The following is a 16,493-nucleotide window of genomic DNA, read 5'->3' on the forward strand; positions in this document are numbered from 1 at the left end:
TAGCAGTGATAATTACACGGAAATAAGCTTACTTCAAGCTGAAGTTCTGTATACTTTCTTCTTAGTTCAGTGACTTCTTCCCCAGCCTGCATCTTCTTATATAAATCCAACTCAGTGTCCAGTAATTCTTTCTGCATCTAAGGAGACAGTGAAGCAATGTAATATTTATTTCTGAATTCAAGTGGGAAAACATGGCATTAAATAACCACTGGTAAATTACAATGCTGCAAGTTCAAAGGGGCAGTTCTCAAGACATGTTAGCTGATGGAAGATTGCCAGCTGAGCAAAAAAGTTCCTTTTGTTTATGAAGTGGGAAAAATAAGATTCAAGACCATGGGGGGGGGGGGAAATCCAGTATCAGAGACGAAGGGGATGAAACAGCTTTTATATTTTGCAGACAGACTACCCTCCCCTTCCCCTTCCCCACTGCACCCCCCCCCCGCAAAAAAAAAGGTAATGAATAAAATGGTGGTCTTGCTTTGGTATAAATCATGTTAGGATGACAGCTGTTTGTCATGATCCATCAGTGGAAGGTGAATTATGGAGAGAATAAAGAGATGGTCCTGGATGGGGAAGATCTGGGGTCAAAACCCTGCTTAGCCATAAAGCTCACTAGGCAGCATTAGTCACTAATAATAGGCCCAAAATTATAGGATTATAGTGAAGATTTATTTATTTAGTTAGTTAGTTTTTACAAGGGTAATGCAAGCTGCCCTGAGATCCTTGAAGGCAGCAACTCAGTGCCTGGCAGCTGTGAAAAAGGCAAATTCTATGCTAGGGATCATAAGAAAGGGGATTGGGAATAAAAATGCTAATATTATAATGCCCTTATACAAATCTATGGTGTGGCCACATTTGGAGTACTGTGTACAGTTTTGGTCACCGTATCTTAAGGAGGACATTGTAGAACTGGAATAAGTGCAGAACAGGGCAACCAAGATGGATCAGGGGCCTGGAACCCGTGTTTTATGAGGCAAGGATACAGCATCTGGGACTGTTTTAGTTTGGAAAAGAGGCAACTAATAGGAGACATGATAGAGGTTTATAAAATGATGCATGGAGTAGAGTGGATAGAGAAAATTTTATCCCTCTCGCGCAACATTAGAACCAGGGGGTCATCCCATGGAACTGATGGCCAGTAAATTTAGGACCAGAGAATGAAAGTTTGGGCGGTATATAAATTTGATAAATAAATTTTTAAAAAGGAAGTACTTTTTCTTCTCTGCCACGGTATGTGATGATGCCCACTAGCTTGGATGGCTTTAAAAGGGGCTTAGACAATTTTTTTTAAATTTACATTTTTTATCCTGCTCTTCCTCCAAGGAGCCCAGAGTGGTGAATTTCATGGAGGACAGGTCTATCAATGGCTACTAGTCTGATAGCTGTAAGCCACCTCCAACCTCAGAGGCAAGATACCTCTAAATACCAGTTGCAGGGGAGCAACAGCAAGAGAGAGGGCATACCCTTACCTCTTGCCTGTGAGCTTCTCAGAGGCATCTGATGGGCCACTGTGGGAGACAGGATTGCTGGACTAGATGGGCCTTGGGCCTGACCTAGCAGGGCTATTATGTTCTTAAGGGAAAATTAGAAATTGTAAATATACACCAGTCCTCCCCTGCAAACGTCTTTAGCAACCTTAAAACAAATTTAAGTAAATAAAAAGGTAATGAAATGTGAATACCTGCATTTTTGTTTTCACATTTTTCAGTGGGGTGCTTGCTGGGGTTGTGACTCCTTTCAATTCATCCTTTAACTTAGTGATGCTGTTAGTCAAAGTCTCCAGAGTTTTCATGATTTCAGCTTTGTCCTCAGACTTCATAGCTTTATTCTTCTCCAATCTTGAAATCAGCATCTAATGAAATTAGAAATATTACTAGCAGGAGTCTCATTTTTCATCTTCAACAATATATATGCAGGTGTCTAATTTTTCTCTCTCCCTTCAAATATGTTGAGTTCATAGAATTATATTTTTGAAGATCCAAGTATCTAAAAAACTTCCTCCATATACTAGCTTTAAGGAAATGTTGTGAACTATCCAAACTAACCCCAACACATATCCAGTTAAAATGGTTAATATGGGGGTTGGAGAGATTTGATACCAATCATGTTCTGGTATAGAGACTACAGCATTGCCACTCAGTATACTCAGTGAGAGGGCTCTATAACGTTCCATTACAGAAACTTGTCATTTGTTATTGGGAGCTTTCCAGAGGACTGATAAATTGTGTCTTCTTTTTTGAAAGGGTCTGGAAGAGAAGGGCTAGAACTCACGAAAGGAAAAATTTGGCAGAGTTGTGTGGCTTTATCTGAATTTATAGCACCTACCCTCAAGTGGCGCAGCGGGGAAATGCTTGACTAACAAGCAGAAGATTGATGGTTCAAATCCACGCTGGTATGCTTCCCAGACTATGGGAAAGACCTATATCGGGCAACAGCAATATAGGAAGATGCTGAAAGGCATCATCTCATACTGCACAGGAGAAGGCAATGGTAAATCCCTCCTGTATTCTACCAAAGAAAACCACAGGGCTCTGTGGGCGCCAAGAGTTGAAATCGACTTGACAGCACGCTTTACACTTTACCACTATAACCTGACGTTCAGACCATAACCAGATGCTGGGCAATAAGACCAGAAAGATGGCACAGCTTTTCCCTTTCACTTGCCTACTTTTTCTTTTACTTTTACTTGCCTTTCAATTGCCAAGTCTGTTGCAAAGATTCAACTAGGAAGCTCAAACATCAAACCAAGCAAAACGTTTTACAAACCTTTTCCAAGATCCCAGAGCACTGGTTTTTTCCTTATCTGAAATTCCACTAAACAGCTTTCACAACAGAGAATGTTGTTATAACAGAACTGCTACACAACACATCAATGCTGGCTGCTGTTCAACAGTGATCTAATCGTAGAAATGTATACATTACCTTTTGCGTTTCAATGTGCTTTTCTAAGATCTCTTGTTTTTTCTTCCGCACATCTTGCTGAAGTCTTAGTGCCTCCTGCAAACATAAAAAAGGATCAACATTTTATAGGAAAAATTGGATGCCTCCGAGTCTACCCACCACTAAGCAACATATATTGTCTGGAGGAGCATATTCAGCAAAGCACAAACATATGTTTCAAAAAAAGTTGCTGGTTTGCTATCACTACAGTTATCTAACAAAACACAAACTGTTTTGTTCTTTAAATGAAAGCAATTATCATGGGCTTGTTCATGTAGCACTACAGATATTTGCAGTACATCTGAACAAGGCCATTGTATACAACTTACGTTCTAACATTTTAAGCAACAAGATAGCAATTTTGATATATCAAGTATTGAAAAGTTATTTAGAACCATCTCTCAATTCTGTGGATCAAATTTGGGAAACAGATATTTCACCATTCAAATAAACCAACAGAAATAAGTTAAAGATTGTTCCAAAGTAACCTTAGATCTTGGACCTAGGTTGTTGAATCATCTATTTTATTTTGGACATAATGGATGTCCATAAACCCTAGCAGAAGAATTTGCAGTGAACAGTAAATATTAATGGTGCAAAGCTCCCAATACTTTGGTCATTCACAGGATAAGGGACTGTTGCAAGGTTGCACTATTCTCACAAAATACTTTTGATTTGTTTGTTCTTTTTATGCAAGGAGTCGCTGGAGTATTTCCTAACATTTGGGGTCCCCTGGATCCAACCCATTAGATTTCATAACACAAATGTTGTAGTCAAATCGTGCCTTTCTGGTGCCTAAAATTAAATCTTGAAACGTTAGAAATCTAATGGGTCATATAAACAAGTTGTTCACTTGTAACTGGTGATCTGGTAGGTAGTGATCCGTTGATATCCATTAGCATGGTTCCTGCGCCTGTGCAGAAGCCTATCTGTGGAGTACCACAGTTCCTTTTCAGCACTTGTGCCCTGCCCCACATGACCTTGTGGCTATGTAAGGTGGGAGGAAGCACCAGCACTTCAGTTCCTTGAAGACCGCCAGAACAGGCGAACAATGCTGTACAAGCAGGTGAGTTCAAGTTGAATACTTGCACACTACTGCAGAGGGGAGGTCTGGGAGGGTCTAATGGATATCAACGGATCACTACCAGAGTATCAGTTACAGGTGAGCAACCTATTTATCTGCATCACGATCCACTGAATCCATTAGAATGGATGCTTAGAACGAGTCATTTAGGAGAAGGGAGAAGTAGCAGCAATTACTGTAACACCCTTTTAAGGGCACCTCTCCCAAAATTTGCCTCAGCTGCAGAGCATAAGTCAATGGCATAATGCTTTACAAGTGGTAGTTCGGAGGACCATATTGCAGCTCTACAAATGTCCTTGAATGAAATACCTGGCAGTTGGGCTGCTGAGGTACCATATGCCCTGGTAGAGTGTGCCTTGATGGATTTTGGTGGCTGAACATTTGCAGCTTGTAAGTCAGGAGGGTGGGTTCCACTAGCCAGTGGGGGAATCTCTATCTAGACAGTGCTTGGCCTTGATTACTGCCTTTATAGGAAACAAACTTCTTTGTTTTTCTAACCAACTTTGTCCTAGACAGGTGGTGCGGCATCTACCTGGTCTTGGAGATGTTGCACAATCTATAACGAGTGAGTTAGGCACTGGGTATTTCAACAGGTAGGTGTTATTCTAATGGTTTGGGCCCGGGATACCTGAGGGACCACCTGCTCCCAAGGGTTGCTGCCCACTCAACGAGGTCATCTGAGGGGGCTCTGCTCCGGGTGCCAACAATGAGGGAGGCTTGGTTGTCGTGCACGCGGGACAGGGCCTTCTCTGTTGCTTGATCCAGACTCTGGAATGCTCTCCCGGTGGCTATTCGCTCCTCGGTCTCCAATGCAGCTTTTAGAAAAAATGTAAAATCTTGGCTTTTTGCCCAGGCATTTATTTGATTCTCTGCTGCTGCTCTTTATAGTCTGTATTGCCTTTATGCTTTTGTTTTAAATGTTTAATCAGATTTGTTTAATATTTTTTCCCCACTTAATATTTTAATTGTGTCTTTTTTACCATCTTGTGTTTAAATTTTTGCTGTAAACCACCTTGGGATTGCTTTAATGAAAGGCGGTATATAAATTTAACAATAAATAAATAAATTATCCTGTTCTTGTACTCTATAAAGGCCCTCGGACCTTTTACATGTTGGGGTAGAAGTACACGGCACCTCCCATGTACTTTGTGCCATCTTGGAGATCAGTGGCAAAAGCGGCAAGGTCACCAGTTGCGCCAACATGGACTTAGCCATAAAGTTGTATACCGAGTCATCAGCAATAGCAAAGAGACTAAAGATCTAGGCCCAGCGGAGTAGTCTCAAGGTCCCAACATTGAGAGTGGATGCATTGACACAGAGAGCACATTAAGCTCCTTCTGTGTCGAAGTGGAAGCAGGCACTGCACTTGTTGACGACAGGGGTTTCGATGCTGATGCCAAGGTCAATTGCTTTTGTATTATTCCACTAGGCACCGAGCCACTCAGTGTCAATGGCCTCAGAACAGTGGTACATATTGGTAACCTCGAGATTTGACTTCTGCAATGCACTCTATGTGGCTACCTTTGTATGCAGTCTGGAAACTCCAGTTGGTACAGAATGTGGCAGACAGGTTGGTCTCTGGGTCATCTTGGAGAGACCATATTACTCCTGTGTTGAAATAGCTACACTGGCTGCCGATAAGCTTTTGGACGAAATACAAGGTGCTGTTTATAACCTATAAAGCCCAAGTGGCTTAGGCCCTGGGTAGTAAAGAGAACTTGTTATTTGCCATGACCCCCAATAACCTTTGAAATCATCTGGAGAGGTTCATCTACAGTTTCCACTGGCTCTTCTGGTGGCTACTCCATTGCTGCCCCGAGGCTTTGGAATGTGCTTCCTGTTAAGAGATTCCACAGACCGGGCCTTCTCTGTAGCTGCCCCAAGGCTTTGCAACATGCTCCCTACTGAAATAAGAGCATCTCCTTCTCTGTATGTTTTTAGGAGGACCCTGAAGACGTACCTATTTTCCTAGGCCTTCAACTGAAACAAAACTTTTAAATTTTAATGTGTTTTTATCTATGAATATATTTTATATTGTGAATTTTATTTAATAAATTTTAAAAGTTTTATATTTTATATCTATATATATAATTCTCCTGGGTGTGCCAGGGAAAAATGCGTCCCGGCAGCCCAGCTGATTGGCTGGGCTGTGGAGGCACCTGATTGGCTGGCGCACCCAGGAGAGAGGACAATTGCCCAGCGGTGCGGGCCTGGCCTGGCGGTGACGGGTGGTGGGAGGGGCAAGGAGGAGGACCGGCTGAGGCGAGGAGGTGGACCAGGCGAGGGGAGAGGAAGCTGCAGCAGTGGCGAGCCCCGATACTGGTGCAGGGGGTGGGGGGAGAGGTGGCCGGCCCCAAAGAGGCCGGCCAGCCCCAAGGACTGGCGGCAGCGGCCGCAGCACTCGGCCCGCTGGCGGCGGTGGCCGCCGCAGTGGCAGCACTCGGCCTGCTGGCAGCGGGGGGTGGCTCTCGGCGGGCCTGACAGGCAGCGGCACTTGGCCTGCTGGCGGTGGTGGCACTTGGCCCACTGGAAGCCGTAGCGGCGGCACTCGGCCCCGCCGGAGACTGGGGGGCGGGGGGAGAGAGGTAGCCGGCCCCAAAGAGCGCACAGATGCTCTGTGCGGGGTCAGCTTGTTATGTTTTAATTCTGCACACCATCTAGAGATTTCTTTAGTAGGTGGTATATAAATTCAACAAACAAACAAACTATAAATAAAAGGCTAAGGACATACGTAGTAAGCCCTGCCCCCACTTCAGCCACGCCACTGATAATAAGGGGCGGGGCTTGCCATGTACATGGCGGTGGTGATAGGGTGCTGGCTTCTTTTGTGGAAGCTGCCTCTGGAGAGTAACCACAGGAAAGCTGTGGAGAGCTGCTCATGGAAAGGAAGAGGGCAGAAAGCCCTGAAATGGGCTGAAAACAGCCCAACCTGCCATTTGGGTGGCAGGAAGGCCCATGGAATGAGGTCTCGCTGCCTCTGCCACCATCACGGATGGAAGGAGGCAGCAGGCAGAACTAGAGCGCAGATGCTCTGTGCAATTTAGGCCAATTACTCTCCCCCTGCTAAAAAAAAGAGCATCAACACATTAAAAAGGTGCGTCTTTGCCCAATTATCAGGTAAAGTGTGCTGTCGAGTCGATTTCGACTCCTGGTGCCCACAGAGCCCTGTGGTTTTCTTTGGTAGAGTACCGTGTGTGTGTGTGTGTGTGTGTGTGTGTGTGTGTGTGTGTGTTACCACTGCCTCCTCCCGCGTGGTAGGAGATGATGCCTTTCAGCATCTTCCTATATTGCTGCTGTCTGATATAGTACCAGTGGGGATTCAAACCAGCAACCTTCTGCTTGTTAGTCAAGCATTTCCCCACTGCACCACTTAAGGTGGGAACAACCACAAAACATTTTTCCATAATTTCCCCCAGCTTTGAGAAGCACTTCATGGATTTGAGGGGCATTCCCGAGAGCATGGAAGCACAGTTCAATAAAGTAAGGCAAAGTGTGCCATCAAGTCAATTTTGACTACTGAGGCCCACAGAGCCTTGTGGTTTTCTTTGGTAGATTACAGGAGGAGTTTACCACTGCCTCCTCCTGCATAGTATTAGATGATGCCTTTCAGCATCTTTCTGTATCACTGCTGGCCGATAAAGCTCTTTCCCATAGTCTAGGAAACATACCAGTGGGGATTTGAACCGGCAACCTTCTGTTTGTTAGTCAAGCATTTCCCCACTGCACCACTTAAGGCAGGCCTGCACAACATAAGGCCCGGGGGCCAGATCTGGCCCGTGTGGACATTTTTGCTGGCCACAGATTTTTTGCTGGCCCAAAGGTGCCTGAGGTGAGGTGCAAAATGCTGCTTTGCCCCATTGACCTGGTGGGGATCAGTCCCCTTTCAAAATTGACCTTTGCAAGCATTTGAAAGTGCATGGGAGACAGGGAAGAGGAAAGGTTGCTAGGAGCCTCCTCTTCCCTCCTCATGCTCTGGGTAACTAATAATTGCTTTCCATAATATTTCAAATAATTAATGTTAATGTAATCATTAATGTGCTGAAAACTTACCTCAATCCCTGCATACCAAGTCATGGTTAGTTCTGGCCCACCAGGGTATTTGATTTGTGCATCCCTGACTTAAGATGACACAGTACAATACCCTGCTTACATTATTTTCATGGGGTTTTCTTTCTATCTGATTTTAGCATTTTTAAATCTCCCCCCTCCCACATTCTGGAACTTAACCCCACTTTTCCTATAGACATAATGCCTTGTTACTCGCCGTTGCATTACTCATGGCAGTAGGCGAGGAACAGAACCCGCACAAGAAACAAAGTTTGCTGTACCAATATATGCAAGTTCTCTCACATCTGATCTATTTTACATCCACACAAAAGAACAGGCTTGGATCTTAAATTTCACACAGTTATAGCAAAAATCCACCTGTGTGACAAAATACGGCACACATAAGAAGCAATCCACAGAGGCTGCATCTTCTGATAGACCTTACCAGCTGCACTCCTCATCTGAAGTTTTCAACACTTAACCAAGTTCTGATGCTATCAACCATGTTCTTCAGGAATCAATAGCTCTCCTCTAACTACACTACTAAGTAGATGAAAAATGTAGCAAAGCTGGCAGTCCTAAAAGGAATGTATACTATGTGATATGACTGCAGCACCATGTTACTTCACTTACTAAAGACAGATCAGGGGAATACTGTCCAGAAGTCAGCAATACCGTCTGCTGTAAAAGCACGAACAGAAAACATTGACACAACTGTGCCATTCTCATCTGAATGATGTGAACATGGGAACTGTCTAATCTCCAGGGATATTGCAGACAGGCAAGCAGTTCAGAGGAAAGAAACAGCATCTCAAGGAAGAGGATCTTTCCCAGGAAAATGAATTTTTAGGTTCCTAAAGGGATAGGAATTATTTAAATCTAGAAGAGGGAGCAAAATAAAGTGGGTAGGGTCAAGTGTGAAAAGTGAACAAGTGGTCTGACAGAGAAGATAATAAGACAACTAGCCCACCATGTCATGAGTAAAGCAAAGAGGCACGAAAAATATAAACCTACAGCAGCAAAAGCAGCATTAAACTTGTACTTCCACAACTGATAGACTGCTGAATTCCATGCTGAGAAGATCATTATAGTATTATTATCCTTCATTTTGATGGAAAGACTTTAAAAATATATATATTCTTGATAGTAATGACAGTTGCTCACACTTTTAGAATAGAAAATCTTCATATATTTCTAGCTCATTGTACTTATTGTCCGAGGACCAACCACTGTTCCGATTACTCAAATGAAAATATGGATCTTTCACTAAACTAGTATCAGTCATGAAGGCAATTTTCTATATAAAGACTCAATACTGAATGTTATGCACCAAGACAAGTCTGAGATCTTAATTACCAGCACAACATGCGCTTCTGCAGTCTTTCATCCTTCTGCATGTAAATTCCTTCCCTTCTCCAATGTTTGAAACTAACTCTACTGCAGCATTACATTTGCAATGCATTCTTGCTAACCATGGACAGCTCAAGCCAGTCTGCCCACTCACTTCTAACTCAGTTTTTCACTAACATGGTACTGGTGGATAAACAACCCTGTGAAGTAGGTTAGGCTGAGAGAGAAGTGACTGGCTCAGAGTCACCCAGCAAGTGTCATGGCTGAATGCGGATTTGAACTCGGGTCTCCCCAGTCCTAGTCCAGCACTCTAACCACTACACCACGCTGGCTCACCACTACATCCATTCTCTATGTTTGGTACCAAATAAAGGAATTACTTCTCTCCTAATAACTATCACTGAACACATGGAACACCAGTGCAGGCTTCATCTGTGCTGTGTACTTCAATAAAACATCTCAAACTGTAACTGGTGAAATGATATTACATCTAGACAAAAGATGCAAAGGCAAGGTAACTGGCTTTTAAAAATCCAAGCAGTCATGAAAAATACGTACTGGATGCCATAAATTTCTCAATTATCACTGTTTTATAAGAAGCGTAATTTAAAATTTACCTGTTTTTTCTTCTGTGCTTCACTAGAGTCAAGCATGGAAGGGTTAACAACAGGCAACGTTTTCTGAGCTGCCTTCAAAGCAGCTGGGTTATACACGGTTTTTGTCAAGCCAGTAGAAGTAGACAACACCTATAGAAGGAAATCATTTTATTTTGCTAGTAAATTGGCTTTTTAAATAATTGCTTCAAAATATATTACTCCAAGACAGATGTTTGTTCCTGTGATTGTGAAGATGGCAAGAACATAAACATCTGAAGAAAGAGACTTAAAAGTTCAAGTTAAACACAGGTTTATATCAACTATAAAGACAGTCTTTCATAATATTTTACATACAGTTTGGAGAATTACGACTACAGAAAACCAAACTTGAGCTTTTATCAAGGTGTGCATGTACACTCAAGTTGCGCCTGATAATGTGTATGGCAAAGAAAAAGCCAGCAGATACAGCATTGCCTGCCAATGCAGTTTTAGGTTCCTTCTCCTCACATCTTTAGCTGAACTCTGTAAGTACTGGAAGTAATGTTGTTTATAAAGAGAGCAATCCACTGGAGTGAACACAATCTCCTAGACCAGCTGCAAGCTAATTAATAACATAACAGAATATCCCCAAAACCATATCATTGTACAGATAATACAAATAGCAGGTTACGGAAGGAGAATCATATCAGTCACATACATAAAATAAGCAATAGTAGCTGAACCAGGCACAGAGCATCTGCACCTCTAGTTCTCTTCCTGGCTTTCCTCTTGCCCTCCCTGCCCAATGGCCACCGCTTTCCTCTCGTCCTCCCTGCCTGATGGCCACCGCTCGGCCGTTCTCCTGGCCAGCAGTTTCTTTCCCCCCACCCGCCCGTTTCTATCCAGTAGCTGCTTGCGAGAGCTGCCACACATGAGATTAGCAACAGGAACATTTAAGAGAAATGATAGATGGATAGATAGATACTTGGTTAAACAGCAACAGATGGCTCGAAACAAACAAGCCAAGTGACATGAAACATGCAAAGGCAGAACTCCTAAAAATAGCCATTCTTCCCAAAACTAGCAACTCCTCTTACTAGCAACGGACTTGGGGAGACATTCCTTCCCAACCCGCAACATACTGATCAGTTAAACCAAGCATATTAAAAAATGACATTTAAGTAGTCTTTTGCCTACAGCTCCCCAGGAAATAGTAGCACTATAGCTAAGAGATCTCTCTTTTGCTAAAATACTGCAAAGGTAGACAGTTTTTCAAAGATAAAGACAAGCTTCCCAGTGTGGTGTTCTAAGCAAGTGCTTGTAGAGAAAAACATTCATGTAGTCTCCATCACCAGCCCCCAAATGCCAAAACACTTGAGCTCTCCTCAGACGTTATGAGTGCCAGCCATGCTCACAACTGTGAAAGCAAGAAAAGAAAGGCAACACGAGAGGGGCCAAATAAATCCCTTTCAGCTGGCCCGTTCACACTTACAGCCCTGTTTGAAGCGAGGCGCCGTAAGCATGATGGCTGGTGCTTCTGTGAGTTGCAGCCTCAATTGATTCAGGTTGCAACTCATGGAAGTGTCAGCCAACATGCTTACGGTGCATCCCCCTTGAGACAAATGAGGCCATAAGCATAAATGGGCTGGCTGAATTTATTTGGCCCCTCTCCTGTCCTCTTTCCTTCCCTGCTTTTGCAGTTGTAAGAGTGAGCGTGGCTGGTACTCATAATGTCTGAGGAGGGCTTTGGTTGTCACCTAATAGAAATGTCCAACATTGGCCAGGATCCAAAGAACAGATTTAGGCTTGGGGATACCCAAAGTTAAATTAAGTGCACTTATATACCACCCTATATGAAAATTTCCTGGGCAGTTCACAATATAAAAATTAGTAGAAGTTTAAAATACAATAAAAACTCTAAAAACCAAAACTATAATAAAAACAGGTTGCTTACCTGTAACAGATGATCTGGTAGTGGTTCCATACATTCATAACTAGTGGGTTCTGCGCCTGTGCAGATCAGCTTCGGGAAGAATTCGTTAGCTCCTCGCGACACCAGGCGCCCACTGCACGTGACTGCAGTACCCTCTAGTGGCGGTTAGGCGTCTCCATTTTCAGTTTCTTGTAGGCTGACATAGCAGCCTTAAGGAAAGAGTGGTTAGTGTATAATAGTCAACAGCTTGCAACTGTCTTAGCGGGGATGGATGGGCGGGATTTATGAATGTATGGGACCACTACCAAATCATCTGTTACAGGTAAGCAACCTGTTTATCTGGTTAGTGGTTCCAACATTCATAACTAGTGGGTGAATCACAAGCTACCCAGATGGAGACGGGTAAGCAATGCAAGTTACTGTAACACCCTCTTGAGGACCACCCGTCCAAATTCAGCAGCCTTAGCCATGCGTAGATCTATGGCATAGTGTTTTACAAACGTCTGGTGAGACGACCAAGTTGCTGCTGTGCAGATATCTGGGAAGCGAATGCCAGACAGATGTGCCGCAGACATGGCGTAAGCCCTAGTGGAGTGTGCCCTAATGACACCCTGTTGGTCATACGCCAATTTGATCAACTCCACCAGCCAGAAAGCCAATTTCTGCCAAGTAGGTGAATGCCCTTTACACTTGCCCTGCAAGCCAACAAACAGCTGAGGTGTCTTTCGAATGTCCCTCGTGGCTCTTAAGTAGAAGAGAAGGGCTCGATGAACATCCAATGAATGCATCACTCGCTCAAGTGCGAACGTAGGATCTCTGAAAAAGGTAGGCAACACCATTTCGGTATTAAGGTTAAAATCTGTTACAATCTTCGGACGGAAATCGGGATACAAGCGCATGATGACCCGCTCTGGATAAATCCTCGTATAAGGCTCATCAATGCGGAGTGCACGCAGCTCACTTACTCGTCTGGCCGTGGTGATGGTCACCAAGAAGAGCGTCTTCAAGATTAAGGTTTTTAATGACGCAGATGCCAAAGGCTCAAAAGGTGCTTCCGTCAGTGACGAGAGTACCAAGGAAAAACTCCACGCTGGCGGGCGAACCAGAGGATACAAATTATTGATGCCTCTCAAGAAATCTTTACATCTTGGATGGGTGAAGACCGTCTTTCCATCCCACCCATGTTGCGCCGAAATAGCTGCCATATGCACCTTAATCGAGACATTCGCTAGGCCGCTCTGTTTCAGAGTTGTCATGTACAGAAGAAGAGCTTTCAGGCTTGCTTCCTTGGGGTTATAGCCCCTTGAGGCAGCATGCGCAGCAAACCTGCGCCATATTGCTCGGTAACTTCGCCTAGTTGATAGTTTACGGGTATTTAGGAGAATCCTCCTTAGTAGCCGATCCTCCACACTGAGACTCAGCACCGACCAATTGGGGTGCAGCACCTCTCCTTGGTCCTGAATTATCAGATCTGCCCACTGTGGCAACCTCCTGTACCTGCCCTGGGACAGTCTGAGTAGCTGCGTGTACCATGGCTGCCTTGGCCACCATGGGGAAATAACTATCGCTTGAGACTTGTCTTGCAGAGGTTTGGCCACCACCCTGGGCAGCATCAGAGTTGGGGGATAGGCGTAAAGCAGTTGCTGGTTCCATTGATACTGAAACGCATCCCCCTTTGAATCTGGGGCGATTCCCATGCTGGAGCAATAGTGATCGCACTTGCTGTTGTTGAACGTTGCAAAGAGATCCACCTTAAGTTTGCCCCAAGACTGGAATATCTGTTCCATTATCACTGGGTTCAACTCCCACTCGTGCTGATCCAGCGCTAGTTCCCTGCTCAAAGAGTCCGCCAAAACGTTCATGGTGCCCTTGATGTGAATGGCAATGGGATAGATTTTGCGTGGAATGCACCAATTCCACAACTGAAGACTGAGACTGCACAATGACCTAGAAACCGCCCCACCTTGCTTGTTGGCATACACCATGGCTGTTGTATTGTCCATCTGAAGCTGGACGGCCTGCCTCACGAGTTTCTCCTGGAAGGCAACCAAGGCCTTGTATGCAGCCAGAAGTTCTAGAAAGTTGATATGTAGAAGTCTCTCTTTTGACGTCCATCGACCCTGAACCTTGTGGTGCAGCAGATGAGCACCCCAGCCCTGCAACGAAGCGTCTGAGGTTACCGTGGCGGTTGGTGTCAGCGACTCGAACTGTATGCCGTTGAGCATGTTTGACTCCTTTGTCCACCACCTCAGTGAGGCAAGCACCATGCCTGGCAGTGTCAGTTGTTTGGATTGCGGATCCAGCCTTGGCCTGTAAGCTCTCAAAAACCAAAGCTGCAACTTGCACATGCGAAGCCTTGCATACAAAACCGTGGTTGTGAAAGACGCCATCAGACCGAGAATAACCTGTATCGTTCTTGCCCTCTGTACCAGATGACTCTGACACATGAGGATGAGCGTCTGCAGGCGTGAAAACCGATCTCTTGGCAGAAAAGCCCTCTGGGCCGTCATGTCTAACAGTACCCCGATATATTGAAGGCGTTTCACTGTTTGTAGAAAGGATTTCTCCCAATTGATGTTCACGCCCAGATCGCTCAACAGGGTTGTTACCATGTGTACATGCTCTAGCAGTTGTTCCCGCGTATTGGCTGTCAGCAGCCAGTCGTCCAAGTATGGATAAATGGACAGTCCTTTTGTTTGGAGATAGGCTATTATCACCGCGACACACTTCGTGAACAAGCGCGGGGCGGTGACCAAGCCGAAAGGTAGGACGTTGTATTGATAAACTTCGCTTCCCATGGTGAAGTGGAGGAATTTGCGGTGGTTCTCCTGAATGCCTATATGAAAGTAAGCATCCTTCAAGTTGAGCATTGCAATCCAATTCTCCCCATGAAAGAGCAGAAGGATGGCTTGCAACGTTGTCATCCTGAATTTCTTTACCTCGATGTATTGATTTAGGCCCCGGAGATCCATAATTGGTCTTATGCCCCCATCGCGTTTGGGGACTTGGAAATAACGAGAATAAAAGCCCGACTGGCTGAGAGCCCACTGGACTGGCAATATCGCCCCTTTCATCAAAAGCTTTTCCACCTCCTCCCTCAGGACAGGGGTTTCCGGAGTGTACTTCACGCCCAGAAACGGAGGATACTCCTCGAACTCTAGCGCATAGCCCATCGTCACTATGCGCAAGACCCACCGGTCTGATGTTATGTGGTTCCACGCTTGAGCATGGCTTGCCAGTTTGATGGTAACTCTGGCATAGTTCAAGGAGATGGTGTTCAGGTTGTTTTTTGGGGGCGGCTCGCGTAATGGCAGTGGGCTCACCTTCAGATCAAAGCTGCTGCTTTGTGGTGTTCTTTTAGTTTGGCCAAACTAGCTGGTTCTGTTTTTGGGATAATAAGGGCGCTTGTTACTGTTCCCAAATCGCTGGAAAGGTCATCTGAAGTCCTCCAACAAAGCGTCCTCCATCAAATAAACCTTAAGGCGCGCTGCTCGATTTTTAAGAGTCTGCTTGTTAAATGTGACGCATACCGAGCAAGAAGCCTCCCCAAGGCAAAACAAACAGAGGGTATGGCCGTCTGTTGAGGGGATCTTCCCCTGGCAATTAGTGCAATGTTTAAAGGTTGTCTTGCCGGGATTACTCGCCTTACTCACGCCACTCATCCTGCTCAGTAGCCGTTCCGTTTCGTGGTCGTAAGTCCGAGATAGAGTCCGAGTCAGAAGTGTTAAGAAGAAGCGTCAAGTCCGTTCCAAAGGCCAAAACCGTAATGAGTTAAACCAAGCCAAAGTGCAAATCCGTAAGAATAGTCCTAGTCTGTTTTCCAAACTCCAAAAAGTCAAAAAAACCAATAACAAACTTTCCACGAGGAGCAACAGTCTACAAGTACTGATCGCTATGGCGGTCAGAAAGAAACTGAAAATGGAGACGCCTAACCGGCACTAGAGGGTACTGCAGTCACGTGCAGTGGACGGTTGGCGTCGCGAGGAGCTAACGAATTCTTCCTGAAGCTGATTTGCGCAGGCGCAGAACCCACTAGTTATGAATGTTGGAACCACTAACCAGATCTATCAACTAAAAGCCTGACTCTCCCATCTAAATAACAGATCCCCATGTCAGACCACAAACTCCTTTGCAAACGTAACAGTTTCAAGAGTTTCACTCAGGTCTTGACAATTCTCCCTTGGATCTAGGAGTCAGCTCAAAAGTTTAGGAGCTAGGCAATGGATGCTTGATAAAATTACCAGGCTTAATGAAGGACAATGTGCAGGGGGGAGGTAAAGAAACTTCTCCCCCCCTTTACAAGTAATATACTATTAACAGAAACAGTGCTGCCTGGGACAAATGAAGATTTTATTAGATAATTCTATCTCCAAATATCCTAGGCAAATTTCTAGGTGCTGTGTATTATACCGTACTGAGAACTTCTATACAAAGATCCCTTGTGCATTCAAAACTAGTCAAGTGTTTCTTTGAAATCAGACTATTGTGTACAGGCATGTGGCAACCCATGGAAACAAGGTTTACAGTGTAACTAGCTGATCTGGCGCAGAGCATCTGCTCCCCT

At 44.6% G+C, this 16,493-nt stretch overlaps 1 protein-coding gene across 4 annotated transcripts in view; it reads right to left on the reverse strand.

Annotated features, from left to right (window-relative positions):
• The window catches only part of RBM26 (RNA binding motif protein 26), a 142,049-nt gene that overhangs the window by 40,535 nt on the left and 85,021 nt on the right, over positions 1-16,493 (reverse strand). For all 4 annotated transcript variants that reach the window (XR_008318745.1, XR_008318746.1, XR_008318747.1 and 1 more), the window contains 4 exons: positions 10,039-10,167; positions 2,923-2,997; positions 1,682-1,852; positions 33-137 (listed from right to left, as the gene is read on the reverse strand). Coding sequence is in view for 1 of the 4 variants with exons in the window: in XM_053305403.1 (XP_053161378.1) it covers positions 33-137; positions 1,682-1,852; positions 2,923-2,997; positions 10,039-10,167 (480 nt within the window). In the remaining 3 variants the exon portion in view is untranslated. The remainder of the gene's footprint in view (positions 1-32; positions 138-1,681; positions 1,853-2,922; positions 2,998-10,038; positions 10,168-16,493) is intronic.

This window comes from Hemicordylus capensis, chromosome 3 (assembly GCF_027244095.1).
Source record: "Hemicordylus capensis ecotype Gifberg chromosome 3, rHemCap1.1.pri, whole genome shotgun sequence".
Classification (NCBI taxonomy): domain Eukaryota; kingdom Metazoa; phylum Chordata; class Lepidosauria; order Squamata; family Cordylidae; genus Hemicordylus; species Hemicordylus capensis.